General features: G+C 37.7%; 1 protein-coding gene and 1 non-coding gene across 2 annotated transcripts; one reads left to right on the forward strand and one right to left on the reverse strand.

Moving 5' to 3' along the window:
* Window positions 1-2,522: 2,522 nt before the first annotated feature.
* On the forward strand, window positions 2,523-2,661 carry LOC132164827 (small nucleolar RNA Z247). The gene has a single exon (XR_009438430.2). It is a non-coding gene; the product is annotated as a small nucleolar RNA Z247 (small nucleolar RNA).
* Window positions 2,662-16,366: 13,705 nt separating this feature from the next.
* Window positions 16,367-18,671, reverse strand: LOC132164528 (uncharacterized). Its single transcript, XM_059575050.2, has 3 exons — window positions 18,508-18,671; window positions 17,700-17,917; window positions 16,367-17,090 (listed from the first exon to the last, which is right to left on the reverse strand). The coding sequence occupies exons 1-3, from the start codon at window positions 18,614-18,616 to the stop codon at window positions 16,458-16,460; spliced, it is 960 nt and encodes a 319-aa protein (XP_059431033.2). The 5' UTR covers window positions 18,617-18,671; the 3' UTR covers window positions 16,367-16,457.
* Window positions 18,672-19,118: the final 447 nt, after the last annotated feature.

Consider the following 19,118-nt stretch of genomic DNA (forward strand, 5'->3'; position numbering starts at 1 on the left):
TTTTATTTAAAAAAAAAAATTCAAAAAAAAAAATTGGAGCCACCCCCTAGGCCATTTGGGGTTGGCTTTGGCCATGAGGCCACCCCCATCTGGCCGGATGGTGGCTAAGCCACCCCCAAGGTGCCAAGGGGGTGGCCGAAACCACCCCATAGGCTCCATAGGGGTGGCCGAGGCACCCCCAGTACCCACTGCGGGTGGTTTCGGCCACCCCCTTGGCACCAAGTGGGTGGTTCGGCCACCCCCATACGGCCAGACGGCCACCCCAATTTTTTTGTTCTTTTTTTCTTTTTCTTCTTTTTCTGAAAAAATATATTTTTTAAAAATTTTAAATTTTTTTTTAAAAAAATAAAAAATTTAATTAGGTGGCCACGTCATCACTAATGACGTGGCCACTTATGCCAAATGTCAAATTTTAATTGGTCCACGTGTTAGTGACGTTGATTTCCGTTAAGTCAACTAACGGTCAATGGACGGAAGGACCAATTTGGTCTTTATCAAAACCACAAATACCTTCTGTGATAAAAATCAAACCCTAAGGGAGAAAAAAATAAAGAAATTAAACCATAGGGGATATTAGGTATGTAACCCTTTTGTAAAATATTATGGTTTTTCTTGCTGGACCAGCATTTTACACAAGAACTCTCAGCATTTTACCATCAATCTTAAACAATTTGAGGATAATTTCCTAAATAGAAATAAAGTTAAAAAAAATCCTAAAATGTGTGCTCACCACCATCTGTGCAGAAAAATAAATTGTACACAATTACCTTTTGTAATTAACCAATCCCACATAATATGGGATTGTCTTGCAAATATACACGCATTAGCTGTGTATATAAATTACTGTATATAGCTGATTTTATAATCAAGGAAAATATACCTTCTAGTCTCCTTTTGTTAGAGAGTTATCAACCGATAACTTTCTCCATGTCATCAAGAATTCAAACGTGCACTCAAGTGAAGATAAGGATAACATTAGTTGTGATAAAAATAATATTAGCTAGCGTATCTTATCTGTAAACCATTTGTATTTTGAATTTATATTTGTAATCTCTATGTCATCTCTTGTAATAGTTCTATCTATATATACAAAGTCTTAACCACAATTGATGGTAAGGCAGTATAACCCAAATACGAGAGTTATATTTTTATCACATAGTATCAGAGCAATCTTAGACTAACGTCATTTTTATTTTATTTTTCTCTTTGTTTTTATGGCTGCTTCATCCTCTTCTGCCAACCCAATGACTTATACCGTTCCTTCTTCCTTCCCTCACAAACTAATGTAGGGCGGAACAGATACTCGACCACCTTTATTGGAAATATCATAACTCGAGTTTCGAACATCGAATTGAAGCAAGCTTGGTGGTGTTGGAAAGCTAATTCATATATCTACAAAGTCATATTTCACGGGATTTAGATAATTCCAATCTTTACTAGGTCAAAACGGACATGGAGCCTAAATTGAAGCCTTTGGAATTTGTGTCTGGACACGAATCCAGCATGTCCGAACATGGTGTCGATAGTGAAGTCTCTGGAAAGCCCGTCTAGACATGGCTTCATCTGGACACGCCTCGTAGAATTATAAATCCGACTTTATTTCGTATTATTATTAGGTTTAGGGTTTGGGGATCTATAAATACAAGTTTTATAGACCCTACAACGTAGCTTTTGATTATTATTCAGTTTTTATCAATAAGATTACTCAGAGTTGAGTTTCTCCATTATTTTCCTTCAAACCTATGACGTCCCACATTGCCTGGGTATGGAGATGGGGATGTGCTTAAATGTATACTGCACCCTTAATGACAACAACGCGTTTTAAAGCCGTGATGGTCATGATTCCATCATAACTCCGCCGTTAAGCGTGCTTCTACTGGAGTAGTACCAGGATGGGTGACCTCCTGAGAAGTCTGGTTCGAGGGGAGCCAAAAGCAGACAATATTGTGTATCATTGGGGTGGGATGTTACAAAACCCTAGATTAGCTCTAACATTTCGAGAAGATTTCTTAGATCTTTGATAGTATCAAGGTCTTAGAGGTATTTATCCATTTTTCCTGTTGTTCTACTTTGCATCTCACGAAGTCACATTGCATCACAAACTCATGCATACCAATTTTCTAGTTTGGAAGCTTGCTATCTTGCCTATCATCAAAAGCTAAGATCTTCAAGGCTATATTGATGGTTCTATTAAGAGCCATCCTCCAACCATTATCGCCAAAGATGATGCCATTGAAATTTCGTCCTAGAACCCAGCTTGGCTTCAATGGCACGTGCATGATCAACTTATGCTCAACATCTTGATCTCCTCTCTCACTGACAACATTGTTGCTCATGTTGTTTAGTGCCTCATTGCACGGGGATTATGGCTCACTTTGGAAATTATGTTCATTTCCAAAGCCCATGCTCGCTCGATGAAACTTCACCTTCAGCTTACCACTCTCAAGAAGGGAAGCATGTCAATCACTGACTATTTTCAGAAATTTACCAAGCTGGTTGATACCTTGGCTGCCATTGATAAGCCATTGGATGGTGATGATATTATGTCCTTTCTCCTTGCAGGACTCAATAATGAATATGATTCCTATGTAACCTCAATTACAAACCGGGTGGATCCAATCTCCATTGATGAACTTTACAGTCATCTTCTTGCTTACGAATCCCGTCTTGAGCACAATATTACCTCTCCTAATCTCTCTGTTTCAGGTGTTCACATTGCTTCCAGAGGCTCTCTTTCCCGTGGAGGACATCACTCCTACTCTAGCCGTTTGTCTTACTCCAATGGCAATGGCAAGCATTCCACATACTGTGGTGGTTTTTACTCGCACAGCCCCAACTATCGAGGCCGGGGACGTGGCCAATGAGCCCTCCCTTCAATCAAGCCCCTTGCCCAATCTGCCAGATTTGTAACTGCATTGGGCACCTTGCAACTACATGTTATCAATGATTTGAGCACTCCAGCTCACACGATTCTTCCCCTACGTGCATGCCTATCACACTGCTTCTTAGACTTAATCTGATCCCACCTAGTATCCGGATTCTGGAGCCACACACCACCTCACATCTGATCTTGCCAACCTCAAGGTCCAGGTTGATGACTACATGGGCACGTATGAAATTAAAATTGGTAATGGGGGCTAGGCTTTCCGTTAAGCACATTGGCACCTCTCAACTCCATACTACTTCTCTTGCCTTTACATTATTTAATCCTTCATGTGCCTAATATATGCAAAAACTTGATTTATGCTCAGAAATTTACACAAGACACTAACACATTTTTTGAATTCCACCCCTCTTACTTTCTTTTGAAGGATCGTGCTACAGGGAAGCTTCTACATTGAGGCCTGAGTAATCATGGCTTATATCATTTTTATTTTTTTTGCTTCCAATAATTCCCACGCTCCCTTTGCATTTGTGGGTGAATGTGCGTCCGTGTCTACATGGCATTCTCGGCTTGGTCATCCTGCCTTAGAGGTTGTTCATCAAGTCCTTAGTTCCTTTCAGCTCCCTATCTCCAAAAATAAAAGTTTTTCTCCATGCTCGGCGTGCTTAGGATCCAAGAGTACCCAATTATCTTTTACAACTTCTGCAACCCGAGTCACAACTCCTCTTCATTTGATATTCTCTCATGTTTAGGGACCAACTCCAATGTCTTTTAGAAATGATTTTAGATTTTATGTCTCCTTTCTTGATGCCTTCAGTCGCTAACATGGGTTTACCCCATCTCTTGTAAAAGTGATGTACTTCCAATTTTTAAGAAATTCCATATCTATGTTGAGCGTTATTTTGAGTCCAAAATTAAAATTGTGCAATCTGATTGGGGTGGGGAGTACCGATCTCTAAATAAATATTTAATTGAACAAGGAATCAATCACCATCTTTCATGCCCCTATACTCATCAACAAAACGGTGCTATTGAAAGTAAGCATCACCACATTGTCGAAATTGGACTTGCACTTCCTTTTCATGTTTATCTTCCCAATTATTTTGGGATGATGCTTTTATCTCTGCTTCCTATTTAATTAATCGCTTGCCTACAAAATTACTTCAACACAAAACCCCATTTGAAGTACTTTTCCATTCTCTACCTGATTATTCCTCCTCACGTGTCTTTGGGTGAGCGTGTTGGCCAAACCTTCGTCCATACAATTCAAACAAACTTCTGCCACATTCCAAGGAGTGTATATTTCTTGGTTACAGTCCTTCTCATAAAGGATATAAGTGCCTTCACGTCTCTTTGTCTCGAATATATATTTCAAGAGATGTTATTTTCAATGAAAGTCTATTTCCTTCTGTTGTCGTGTCGCAATCTTCTACTCTCACTGCACATCCTGAATTTCATACAGTCACGAGTCCTGTTGTCATGATTACTAGGTCTCTTCTTGAAGCTTCACCATTGGCTCCATCTTCATCACAAGTAAGTACTCATTTATCTTCTCCTATATTCACGTGCACACCAAACTCCATCCTCTCTCTTATTTTATCTCCACCTTCTCCAAACCACACTCCTATATTTTCATGCACAACAAACCCCACCTTATCTACTACTTTATCTTCAACCTCTACAAACCACACACCTAACCACCTCAAAACCCCCTCCTCCTTTGAACCCGTAGAACACCTAGAAATCCAATCTGTAGTAACCCATGTGGACCCCCCCAGTAACATCTCATCAGCCCATGATAACTAGATCCAAAAATAATATCTCCACACCGAAAATATTCAATGATGGTACCATAAAATACCCAATTTCCCACGACCTTCTTGCCACTATGCTTTCGGAAATTTTAGAATCCACTTGCTACACCATGGCTGTCAAGTATGAAAACTGATGAAAAGCTATGAATCTTGAGTTTGATGTTTTACTCAAAAATCAGACATGGCGTTTGGTACCTTCCACTTCAGCTCCGAATATTATAGGTTGCAAATGGGTATTTCAGTTAAAAAGAAAAGCTGATGGTTCCATCGAAAGATACAAAGCTCGGTTAGTTACAAATGGGTTTCACCAGCAGCCCAGTATTGATTATGGAGAGACTTACAGCCATGTTATCAAGCCCACTACGATATGTTTAGTTCTATCTATTGCTATATCTGCTAGTTGGCCTGTGCATCAGATTGATATCCATAATGCATCCCTCCAGGTTTTCATGTCACAAACCCCTGGATTTGCACATCATCAATATCCCAATCATGTTTGCAAGCTCCAAAAAGCCTTATTCGGATTGAAACAAGCCCCAAGAGCTTGGTTTTCAAGATTAAGCATGAAACTCATTGCTCTTGGCTTCCATGGTTCCTTATCAGATACGTCATTATTTATTCACAAGTTTGCTGCATTCACTATGTATATTTTGATATATGTTGATGACATTCTCATAACATGTTCAAGACCATTAGAGATACCCAAGTTGCTAGTTGAATTAAATGTCAAGTTTGCTATGAAGGATCTCAACCCTCTTAATTTTTTCTCGGTATTAAAGTGCTCAAATGCTTCACGTGTGTGTACCTCTCTCAGCAACGTTGCATGATTGATACTCTCAAACGTAACAATATGCTTGATGCCAAGCTAGTGGGCACTCATATGACCTCCTCAACTCAGTTGTCCGCATATGAGGGTGAATTATTCTCAGATCCCACGTTATTTTGCAGCACTTTGGGTGCCTTACAATATTTATGCATTACAAGACTTGATCTATCTTTCTCAGTAAATAAGTTATCTCAATTCATGCATCACCTGGCAGGGAGTCAAACGTTTACTTCGGTATCTCAAACAGACACTTCATTATGGGTTACACATTCTGAGATCTTCAAACCTTATTCTTCAAGTATTTTCTGATGCTGACTGAGCAGGTGATATGGATGATTGTCGCTCCACTGGTGCTCATTATATTTTTTTGGATAATAAATTAATTTCTTGGAGTTGTCACAAACAACCTATTGTAGCTCATTCTACTACTAAAGCCAAATACAAAGCATTTGCAAATGCAGCAGCTGAAATTATCTGGATTAAATCAATGCTCACTGAACTTGGATTGCAACCCTCCAAACCTCCCATTCTTTGGTGCGACAACATTGGGGTCACTTATTTGTCTTATAATCATGTTTATCATGCTAGGACAAAACATGTTGAAATTGATTTCTATTTTGTTTGTGATATGGTACGCCACAAGACACTTGACATTCGGTTTATTTCAAGTAAAGATCAAATTGTAAATATATTCACCAAGCCCCTCTCATCTTCATGGTTTGCCTTTCTACGTGATAAGCTCACCGTCGATCCTCTACCGTTGAGCTTGAGGTGGCGCGTTAGAGAGTTATCAACTGATAACTCTCTACATGTTATCAAGAATTCAAACGTACACTCAAGTGAAGATAATGATAGCATTAGTTGTGATAAAAATAATATTAGCTAGCTTATCTTATTTGTAAACCATTTTTAATTTGAATTTATATTTGGAATCTCTATGTCATCTCCTGTAACAGTTCTATCTATATATACAAAGTCTTAACCACAATTGATGGTAAGGCAGTATAACCCAAACACTAGAGTTATATTTCTATCACATTATTTTCAATTTCCATGATTTCGACACTGCAATCCTACTTACAACACTCCATAACTCTCCACTTCTCAATCGATGCCATAAAACGATTACTAGGATTCACATAAACTAGCTTCAAGACTTGAATGTTGGGTTCATGAGCATCAAAATTCAAAATTCTGCCCCACCTAAAGAACACGATTCAAAATTATGTTCCACATGACTCCTATGACAACACGGTTTTGCATCCAGCAGCCCCATGTCACTCCTCATCTTCCTATCATGTGAGTCACGATTTGGGTCAACTTTGTCTTCCTATCTCAAAGAACATGGTACCTACTTCCTCAACGTGTCCTGCTTCTAGTCTTCCACATATCACAAACTTGGCCACAACTCCTTCCTTAACGTTTCCTTCTTCTAGTCTTCCAATCCTACATACTCGACCACACTCTCAGATTCCACCATCTCTCCACATCGTTCTCACACTATGGCTACTCGGTCTCAACATCAAATTCGAAAGCCTGCATTACTACCATATGGTTATGTGAAATATCTGCAGTTAACACATGTTGTCTGGAGAGATGAAAATGGCTGATGAATTTACTGCATTATTAAAGAATGGAACATGGTGTCTTGTTCCTCGAAGTGGGTCTTTCGTATCAAGAGAAAGGCAGATGGCAGTACTAAAGGTATAGAGCACGGTTGGCTACCAATAGGTTTCCTCAGTAGGCTAGAGTTGATTTTGGGGAGATGATGTGCAAAATATCTACCTAAATTAATAGGTAAATAATTGTACGTTTTACCTGCAAGTGCACAAAGTCAACATAGTAGTATATGGTGCAAGTACATGATCATTCCCACGAGGATTGCTGAATTTTTGTTTAAAAATAAATTTCTTAAGTAAAACAAAGATTGATTGTCTAAGTGATGATAATAAAAGGTAGGGCCTTGATATCCACCACTAATTATATTTAGCTAATATAACAATAAGCCAATGCTCTGATCATATTATGTATATCTAATGTTTGTCAACCTAAGGGTATGGCGTATACTCCTTCAGCTATAGATTTCCCTAAGCAACGAGTTAGGCATGGCGTATACTCCTTCAGCTATAGATTTCCCTAAGCAACGAGTTAGGCATGGCGTATACTCTAACTCTTTTCTTTTCTAAGGGATTTAGCATGATGTATACTAAGTTGTTCCTTAGGAAAGCATATACTCTATGAAAATCGACAAACACATGAGGCCGAGGGCATGGCATATACTCCTGGTTCCCCATGTTGATTAACCCAAGAATCGCGGTGTGGATTCTTTTGTTACTTATGTTAAACCCAGGACTCGGCCATCCAAATTGATTTAACTAACTAGTCCATACCACATGCATATGTTGATCAGGCACACACATATGAGGAATTCATGCAAGTAGGCATTAATCAAGTTAAATAGCACAACAAGATCATCACAAAGACGCCAATATTGAAATATTAACTAAACATAACTAGGTCTTCAATCAAGCCATACTAATTAAATTAACTACACATAAAATTGATGTTAAACATCTTCATAAAGAAAAGAAAGGAAAGGGAAAGAATAAACCCGAGACTTGAACTTCAAGAGCACCTATTCTTCTCCTTACAAAGTATATCTATTCTAGAGGCTTAAGAGTCCATTTATAAGCTTCAGAAGTCCTTGACAAAGTAGTAAACCTAGGGATTTCGTAGGGTTTCAAAACCTATTACATTTTGGGAGTTGGAAACCCTAATATGGAAAGAGGGACATTCTGACCGCCACTTGATGTGTCTAATGCACACAGGTGCGATCGATTGCAACCCGTGTGCGCTCGATCGTAGGTCTGCGATCGATCCTTCTTCTGTCATGCGCTCGATCGCTCCTGGCTTGATTTCTGTTTGATCCGCTCGGGTACTGCGCTCGATCCCAGGTACCTTGTGATCGATCGCAGTGTCAGGGAGCTCCAATTTTTCCTATCTTCTCTCTTTGAGCTCAAATCATCTAGATTTACTTCATTTTCTTCCAAAAGCCTGCAAAAGTATGAAAAACACAAAAAGGAATTAAAATGGCCTAATTAACTAAAACCAAAGGATTAAAACATGCAAGTTAAGGGCTGAAAATATGAATATTTTAGCACTTACCACACCCCCAAACTTACATATTGCTAGTCCCTTAGTAATACAAAACTAAAAATAGGAATGGAAAAACAGAAAACAAAAAGATAAATCCATATTTCGTGGGATTTACGATTGCATTTAGCATATGCAACAAGCCTTTTAAACCTCTAGGAATTCTCTGGAGGACGAGTGAAGTCTCGTAAGGGTTTTCCAGAAATGTTACCCGCAAACATCATGCAAGAGTTCATGTTATTCCAAAAATTAAAGCATCACTTTCAAGATTATGATTTTCATTCATAAACAAGCTTAAAAAGATGAACTCGATCTTCACAATGAATTGGAATCTCAAGTGCAATTACTTACAAAGGACATGCTAAAACATCACAAGTTTGAAAACAGTGTAAAGTGAATTAGCATAAAATTATGAGGATTCCAAATCTTTCCAATATGCAATGTCTCTTTTTCTCAGAAGTCACTGAAATTCCTATTAGAATGACACAATGGCATATTTCTTTTTCTCTCTCCTTTTTTTTTTTTTTTGGTCAGGTTGTGCAATGTTGGTTCCCTTAAGCTTTCTAATTGACCCTTGTAGCGAGTGTTAAGTCAATGACTCCCAAATCAGATGGTTTTAGGGCATTAGGTGTAGAGACACCCCTAAGGACCTACTAACTCGAGTCAAAAAGGGTACAAAACTAACTAACCATGACATTGATCAAATCCAAATTTTTCACCTTTTGACGTGAACACTCAATGCTTTGAGGCAAGAGGTCCAATTACTCAGTGAAAAGCCATCAATGATCATTTATTTCACTTTTTTTTTCTTTTTTTTTTTTCATTACAATATATGCCATAGTGTCATCTAATAAGTCATCCAATTTCATCCAAGATGCAGAAACACACATCAGATCTCATGTCATACCTCACAAATCATGTGCTGATGTGCTTGCGTACTCATATCAAACATGTGATTTTTTAACTATCCTAAACAAGTAACAAAACTAACATATTCACTCATTAGATCATGTATTCAAAATTTTAAGCTCACTGATGAATTCAAGCCACAATTCTTTAAGATCAACCAGAATTTTAAGACAAACATGAACATGCATATATATATATATATATATAAAACATACAAACAAACACACAAAACAATTAACATGAAATTGGGACAAAGTGTGTGTGAACATGTGTGCCCATACCCCCAAACTTAAATGACACATTGTCCCCAATGTGTCTAAGTAAAGGAAAGAATGTACCCGGGAGATGGTCGATATGATCTTGGAAAGCATGGCTCATAGCACACCCCCAAACTTGAAGCGAAGCACACTTGTCCCGCCTTTAGTGGCCTCAGTACCACTATTTTGAGTAGATACGCTTGAGGTTCTGGACTGCTCAAACGCGTCTACTTGTGACTGTAAAGTTTCTAGTGTGAAGAGCTGCACTTGAGCTTAGAATTTGGCTCAAGTACCCTTGTAGGAACAGGACCTCTCAGAACTGTGGCTGCCTTCAGCTGCTAGTGACTCCCTAGGTTAGGTATTGTTTGAGCTAGAAATTCTCCCTGCTTCCTCTCACTCAGCTCCTTTGCCATCTGACCCATTTGCACTTCCAGTCTTTGAATGGCTTGATCAGTCTTTGTATTGAATTGTTTTTTATCAGCCGTGAATTGCTGTTGTGAAGTCACCAGGTTATGTATCATATTCTCCAGTTGGTTCATCTTTGACTCTTGAGTTGGTTGGCTTGCTTGTTGGGGCCCTTTCTGCTGTCCTTGATTATTACTCCAAGAGAAATTTGGATGGTTGCGCCATCCTGGATTGTAAGTATTGGAGTATGGGTTGTTTTTGTGGGGGTAATTGTTTTGTCCCACAAAATTCACCTCTTCTTGCTTTGCAAAAGGACACGTCTCAGTGGTGTGATCTAAATGGGAACAAATAGCATATACCTAGATTGGTGTGTCCTGTTGCAGATGTGAGATTTTCTGAGCAGTCATGGCCTTAACAATCATGTCCAACTTCTTTTCTACAGCAGCCAACTAATTGGTTGATCCCCCATTGAGGTTTACTTCATACATGCCCTTGCTTTTGATTCCTCTTCTTCCTCTTGAACATAATTGCTGTGAATGCTCACTTAATGTCTCAAAAAGTTCCACAGCTTCCTCACTACTCTTCTCCATAAGTGTTCCCCCACAAGCTGAATCAACCATCCCTTTGTTAGTATCATCTAATCCTTCATAGAAAATTTGTACCTGATCATCTTGAGGGATGTTGTGATGGGGGCACTTTAGAAGCAGTGAATTGAAGTGATCACAGGCCTCAAAGAACAAATCTTCGTCTCGTTGTTGGAACATTTGAAGTTCCCTTTTAAGTTGTTTTGTCTTCTGGGCTGGGAAAAACCTGTTCAGAAACTTGGCGGTTAATTCTTCCCAAGTATGGATGGAATCTGCAGGCAAGGAATTGTACCACAGTTTAGCATTATCTTTCAAGAAAAAAGGAAAGAGGACTAACCTGAGTCTTTCTGGAGTGAGGCCTTGGACATGCTGCAACTTGCATAAATCAAAGAATTCCTTAAGATGCAAGTTGGGATCCTTAGTAGCTGTGCCTCTGAAGTGAGTCAATGCATTAAGGATTTGAGGAGAGATATAATAGCTGCCATCCACCTCCGATTGATATGCTATGCATGAGGGTTGATGGAGGTTTGCTGGAACGCATGCCTGCTTCATTGGTCTCCTCACCCATGGTGGATTTGCCTCTAATGGTCTTGGCCCAATTGGATTCTCTTGCAAATCTTATTTCAGGATTGAGTGGAAGAACGGTTGAGGCTTGAGATCGACAACCTTGCATCAACTGAATTACTTCTTCAGTCAAGCACCTTCAGTGCTGCTGGTTCGGATGCTCCCTGGAACTGTGCTCGATCGCAGGTTGGTGCGTTCGATCGCAGTGCGCTCGATCGCACTTGGCTGACGATTGATCGCAATCACAGAATGCCAATCCGCAACCTGAAACAGAAAACAGAGAAGTTAGGGAAAACGAAAAATCTGTTTGATTTTTTTTTTTATAACTAAATTAAATATTGAAAATTAAAATAACAAAGCTAAAGGAAAATAATTCTAAAAAAAATTTGCCGCAATCCCCGGCAACGAAGCCAAAAACTTGATGTGCAAAATATCTACCTAAATTAATAGGTAAATAATTGTACGTTTTACCTGTAAGTGCACAAGGTCAACATAGTAGTATATGGTGCAAGTACAAGATCATTCCCACAAGGATTGCTGAATTTTTGTTTAAAAATAAATTCCTTAAGTAAAACAAAGATTGATTGTCTAAGTGATGATAATAAAAAGTAGGGGCTTGATATCCACCACTAATTATATTTAGCTAATATAACAATATGCCAATGCTTTGATCATGTTATGCATATCTAATGTTTGTCAACCGAAGGGCATGGAGTATACTCCTTAAGCTATAGATTTTCCTAAGCAACGAGTTAGGCATGGCGTATACTCTAACTCTTTTCTTTTCTAAGGGATTTAACATGATGTATACTAAGTTGTTCTTTAGGAAAGCATATACTCTATGGAAATCGACAAACACATGAGGCCTAGGGCATGGCATATACTCCCGGTTCCCCATGTTGATTAACCCAAGAATCGCGGTGTGGATTCTTTTGTTACTTATGTTAAACCCAGGACTCGGCCATCCAAATTGATTTAACTAACTAGTTCATACCACATGCATATGTTGATCAGGCACACACATATGAAGAATTCATGCAAGTAGGCATTAATCAAGTTAAATAGAACAACAAGATCGTCACAAAGACGCTAATATTGAAATATTAACTAAACATAACTAGGGCTTCAATCAAGCCATACTAATTAAATTAGCTACACATAAAATTGATGTTAAACATCTTCATAAAGAAAAGAAAGGAAAGGGAAAGAATAAACCCGAGACTTGAACTTGAAGAGCTCATTTTCTTCTCCTTACAAAGTATATCTATTCTATAGGCTTAAGGGTCTATTTATAGGCTTTAGAAGTCCTTGACAAAGTAGTAAACCTAGGGATTTCGTAGGGTTTCGAAACCTATTACAATTGGGAGTTGGAAAACCCTAATATGGAAAGAAGGACATTCTGACCGCCACTTGATGTGTCTAATGCGCACGGGTGCGATCGATTGCAACCCATGTGCGCTCGATCGCAGGTCTGCGATCGATCCTTCTTCTGTCATGCGCTCGATCGCTCCTGGCTTGATTTCTGTGTGATCCGCTCGGGTACTGTGCTCGATCGCAGGTACCTTGTGATCGATCACAGTGTCAGGGAGCTCCAATTTTTCCCATCTTCTCTCTTTGAGCTCAAATCATCTAGATTTACTTAATTTTCTTCCAAAAGCCTGCAAAAGTATGAAAAACACAAAAAGGAATTAAAATGGCCTAATTAACTAAAACCAAATGATTAAAACATGCAAGTTAAGGCTGAAAATATAAATATTTTAGCACTTATCAGGAGACTTATAATCTTGTGGTTAAGCCTATAACCATTTGGACTGTCTTGACTATTGTTGTGTCGTCTGGTTAGTGTATTAAGCAGATTGATGTTAGCAATGCTTTCTTTCATGGATTTCTCACTGAGAAAATGTATATGTCTGAGTCAATGGGTTTTGTTCATCCTCAGCAACCTAATGCCATGTGTTTTTTGAAAAATGCTTTGTATGGCCTCAAACAAGCCCCTTGCACTTTTGGTTCTCATGTCTAAGTAATCTACTTCTTGAATTGGGTTTCACTGGTTCCAAATCAAACACTTCGTTATTCATAGTTAATTCTACAGGGGTACAATTATTTGCTCGTCTATGTGGACGATATTATTTTGACAGGTTCTTATATCTCTGTTATGGATGATCTAATCCGGTCACTGTCTCTTACATTTGCAAATAAGGATCTTGGCCCCTTGATGATCTCGCCATGTCTGATCCCACTATTTATCCTAGCACTGTTGGTGTGCAGCAATACTTATCTATAACATGACTTGACATCGCTTTTGTTGTAAACAAAGTCTTTTAGTTACTAGTGATCCATTTGATGTACACTGGTTTGCCATAAAACATATCCTTAGATACTTGAAGCATACAATCATGTACGGTCTCCTCATCAAGCAACGTCTCTCCTCTCAATTAGTTGTATTTATTGATGTTGATTGGGCACGTTGTCCTAACGGCAAGAAGTCCACCTCAAGCTATTGAACGTTTTTTGGTGGAAATATGTTATCTTGGTCTTCCAAATAGCAGCCTATAGTCTCTAGATCCAATACTGAATTCGAGTACAAATCCCTCACTGACGCCACTACGGAATTACTTTGAATTCAATCACTACTCTGGGAACTTGGTGTTTTTCTTTCGGCAGAGCTAATTCTCTATTGTGATAACATTGGTGCTACGTACTTAACATCCAATTCGGCATTTCATGCCTGCACAAAACACATTGAAATCGATCATCATTTTGTTTCAGATCTTGTAGCTCATAAGTCGCTCACAATCAAGTTCTTTTCCAGTAAAGATGAAATAGTTGATGTTCTTACCAAGCCATTAGTCTCCACCCGGTTTGAAACTCTTCGTGCCAATCTTAACATTTGTTCTCTCTTTTTTTTTTTTTGATAAAAACATTTGTTCTCAAACGTTAGGATTGTAGGAGCGTATTAGAATAACCTCCTCAGTTTTGGATACACTAGATAAAGCAAGTAGAGATAAAGTCGAAGACCAAGTCAAATGAAATATAAGATAACATCTTATCTAATATTCAAAGTGGTATATTGTCAACAAACTTATCTTCAAATAAGTTGTTTACATTTGTATTTTGTATTTCAAAGCCAAGTGTATATCTTGTAATTGTTACAAATAGAAATATAGTCCTCAGCGAGGCATTACAAACAACTATCACATTTTATTATAAGTAGTGCCTGAAACAACAGCAAGCCAGTGTTGATCTTTCTCCTCTAGAAACATTTACATTACGTAGTTTAAGAGCAAGCAACATTAACAAAAAAAATAATAAATAATAATAATAATAATAATAATAATAACAATTAAGTTGTCTGTCAATTCTTGCCGTTTGGCATTTAAATGATGTAAATTAAATTTCTCGACTCTAGATTTAACCACCAATGATAAATGACGTGAATCAGTTAAGGTCATTTTTTTCACTATTTATGTCATTTCAAAAAAGACGTAAATTTATATTATTATTATTATTATTATTATTATTATTATTATTTTTTGTGACTTGAACCTGATATATTTAATTAAACAAGTCAAACACCTCAATTTTGACACAACCCATTTAAATAAGCGGGTAACACGACGCTACCGACATAACCTCTTTAAATTTTCCGACATATGCATTGAATAGCAGCAGTTTTGGTGACAACCAGCATAATTTGTTTCATTAGAAAGCAATTTTGTTGTAGCAAATTATCTAAAATGTGAATGTGATGGGATGACTATTTGTCAAAAAAATCTTGCTTCTTCCATGACCTAAGCACCGAATTAATCTTTAATAAATTCAAAAAATTAATGCATTTGTTTCTACAACTCGAGTTATTAGTACATTTTCTTTCATATTTGTTTACATTTGTTTTAATGAAAGATGAAACAAATTAAAGTATGTATGGCCACCTGGCTAATGCTCCGTTTGTTTCGCCGTAAAATGAATTTTGAAAAATGTTTTCTGTATTTTCGGGTGTTTGGTACGACGTTAAATAATAGTCAACGAAAAGTATTTTTCCTTTGACTGAAAATTCTTCTTTAATTTTCGAAAAATGGTTTACATTTTTGAAAATTGTAAACCATTTTCCGAGTTTGATCATCTCATTCTAAAATCAATGGACACGCCCAGGACCCGCTAGGACCCGCCTGGGGCTTGATTGGGACCCGACGGGACCTGCCCGGGACCTCGTCAGGACTCGCCCAGGACCCGCCTAGGATTTGACCGGACGTGCCTTGGACCCCATCGGGACTCGCCCGAAACTTGATCGGGACCCAACGTCGGAAAATATGCGAAAAACATTTTCTAGTATTAGGCATGTACAGAAAAGCAGGTATTTGGTATGTTCGAAAAATCATATTAAAATCTAAATTAGCAAAATGTCCCTATTGAGTCCTCGACAGGTCTCGGGCTGATCCCGGCAGGATCACAATCGGGTCTAGGTGAGGTCCGGGTAAGTCCCGGGTGAGTCGTAGCAGGGTTCCTGCAAGACTCGGTTAGGGCACCTCTAAGACTTGGTCGGGACATTTTCGTAATTTTTCATCTGATTTAATAGATATAATTGTGATTTTCCGTACGCAGCAAACACTGTAAAATGTTTTTAAGGAAAATTTTCTGACGAAAAATATTTTATGACGAAACAAACAAGAGCCTAAGGATGCTAAAAAGGTACTGAAATGTTTGCACAAATGGAAGGTCAATTATGTTAGGCGAGAGGCAAAATGGAGAGACTCACTGTCTTGCGAAGGAAGCGCTACCTCTCACGGGAAACATGTTCTTCTTGAGTAAGTACTCCAATGTATTTATGATATTAATTCTGTTGAGTGATCTGCTCAGGATGTTACATTAATAAAATTTATGCTAGAGTCATTTAAATAAATAAATAAATAAAATTCTATATTTTCTCCATTTGAATGAATAATCAAATGTTTGATCATTATTTTCTTCCACACAAACATAATGAAATGCCACATTATTAAATAAATTCATTGGCATCTGAATTAGCTAGTACCAAGTTGAACATATACACATAAAATACATTTATGGGAGTTTACTTTTAGGTTCGCTAATAGGCTGCTTGGCTGCATGTTTAGCATATAACACAAATACCACGACCAAAAGTGCCGCCACAATTAAGTTGACCAATTTCTTCGGCTTCTTCAGCTCCATCGCCAAACTATAAACCCATTGCGTATAACGACCCTCTTGCTCATCATTTTCAGTTATTGGTCGTTTCTCCTTCTTCTTTCCATCCCCATGAGTTTTCTGCTTCTCACTTGCGCCTGCAACTTTTCCGGCTTTCTCCGACGAACGGATCGTTTCTTTCTCGGCTTCCGGCGATAATGTGCTCTGCTTCTTATTTGCATGGTCGCTTGGTAATTCCTTCTCCATCTCCAGTACCGGCGTCTTTTGGGAATCCTTCTTCGCCTCGCTAATTTCGTTACCTTTTGCTTGTGCGGTGGTTTTCCCCTCTGTTTGTTTATCCGCATTGGCTGGCGACTTTGAAGAAACTTGTTGAGCAGCCTGCTCTTGAGCACTCTTCTGGGTCGGTCGTGGCTGGTCACTTTTCGGCATTTGTTGAGGCCTCGGAGCCACCGCAGGTGGTTGTTGAGCACTCTTCAGAATCGGTCGTGGCTGATCACTTTTGGGCTTAGCTTCCGCAGCTGGTTTTGCCTGGTTAAATATAAACTAAATGATTAAACATCATGAAATATACTTTGTTTTAAAAAAATGATGTGATATATAGTTTATACTTAGAAAACTTGTTTGGAATTGTGTTAGAAAACTTAAAAAGTACTTTTAGTATTTAAAAAGTCGTACCAAACAAAAGTTAGTATGTTTGATAAACAATTTCAAAAGTATATATATATATACCTTTTTATTCTATAAATGACAAAAACGCTCTTTTGGAACAAAGTGATAATTTAGAACTTGTTTAGGTATGTGTTTGAGGGCTTAAAAGCGCATTTAACACTTGAAAAAGTTGTTTGAAGAAAAAAAATACTATATGTTTAGTAAAAGCACCTTTTAAAGGTCAAAAAAACCAAAAAATAGTCAAAACCCACTTATAGTAAAAGCTTAAAAATGAAGTTTTTGTCAAAAAGCGTTTTTAATTTAAAAGTTCTATCTCTCAAACATGTTTTTAACATGGTATCATTGTAGAGATTCTGAGTTCGAACCATGTCTTCATCAATCATGTTGCATTTCAATTAAATATTTCTAAACGTACAAAAAAGTGCTAAATAACTTAAATTATTTAGATAAGTAATAATTTAACATTGCCTGTTCCCGTGATCTTGTCAGCGTCATCAATTTAGGGTGTTTGATGTACAGCATGCCGTTTTCATACTTCGCAGTGATTGAATTAGTGTCGATATTTGACGCGATGGGGAATTCCTTTTGGAAACGCCGCCATTTGTTGTTATCAAGCAAGCGTTCGCCAGAGACCCTCAGGATACGAGTTGAGGTCACCTGAACCTTTAGTTGATCCCTTTTAAAACCTGCATATTCAAGAGATGGTTATGTTTATAAGGCATATATCATGTAATTAATATAAAAAAGGTTTTTACCTTTTCCTGTTTTCTATTCTACTATTAATCCTATTTCTTAATTAATCCTCTAGGTAAACTTTTCCTCAATATCTTATTTTCGGTTAATTACTTTTATCATTTAGGGTGCATACGTCATTTTTAAATTAAATCGCAGAAAATAGATTGTTTGGAATTGAATGTTTAAAAATTACGATTTGAAAACGCATATTTTATGCATTTTCAAATCGCATGTAAGGAGGTGATTTTTTGAAAACGTGGAATTTTAAAGATCAGGCTGCGATTTTTTCAAACGCTTAATTGTGTTTTTAAAATCACGTTTTAAATCGCTATTTTTAAAATCGCAAACCCAAACAAATTATTAAAAACCTCATTAATATAATCTCAATAAGTTAAACTCATAAACCTAAACAAATATAATGAACCATAAACATACTCAACTGCATATTTTGCTAATATATTAAATCTGAAAGAGAAAACACATGCCCTTACCCCAATTTTATTTTATTTTTTTTAAAAAAAAAAAAAGAAATGAAACAGACCTGGTAGAACAAGGATTAGAGTGTCATGATCTTGCTCTCTTGCCCACTCCGTTGAAGGATCAATATCCTCATAAACACGATTAGCAGGAACTTGTTGCTTGGTTTCCATGATCTAAATAAATGTGTTTATTTTTTTCTTTCTGTACGTTAAATATTTGTTGTTGTTCTTTCTCTGTTGTTCTGATGCAGATGAAAGCTCAGGTTATACGTTGGTTTTATATATAAACAGATGCAAGGAAGGGAAGATTGATTTGTGGTAGGAAGAGAATCAATCTTTTGTGTTTTCTTTAGATATAATTATTCCTTTTCTTTTTTTTTTTAATTTGTGTTTTGACCCTTTCGGTTGTTTAAGAATTCAGAGATCCGATCCCTTGCCCTGGCTCACGTAGAGATCACTTCATGCAAGGGCAAAGTGAATGTTCTTTGTCTCTTTCATACAACTATTGCACATTTTCTTCCTCTCAAGATCTACCATGATTGCCCAAATTTGAATTCGGACGTACGCAAGGGAGGAGAATCCAAATGAATGTCAAAATTCTCTCTCGTGCTCCCAAAACTTTAAAGGCAAGATGACACGTGGGATGTGGGATATGGAGTTCATAGGGTTTATT

This window comes from Corylus avellana, chromosome 8, assembly GCF_965113065.1.
Source record: "Corylus avellana chromosome 8, dhCorAvel1.hap1.2, whole genome shotgun sequence".
Lineage (NCBI taxonomy): Eukaryota > Viridiplantae > Streptophyta > Magnoliopsida > Fagales > Betulaceae > Corylus > Corylus avellana.

Excerpts from the sequence above, each read along its gene's own strand:
- LOC132164528 (XM_059575050.2), bottom strand. The coding sequence starts at position 18,616 with ATGGAAACCAAGCAACAAGTTCCTGCTAATCGTGTTTATGAGGATATT. Across the intron at positions 17,918-18,507 it reads TCTAATCCTTGTTCTACCAG|GTTTTAAAAGGGATCAACTA; the intron begins GTCTGTTTCATT and ends TTGAATATGCAG. Across the intron at positions 17,091-17,699 it reads TGACAAGATCACGGGAACAG|GCAAAACCAGCTGCGGAAGC; the intron begins GCAATGTTAAAT and ends ATATTTAACCAG.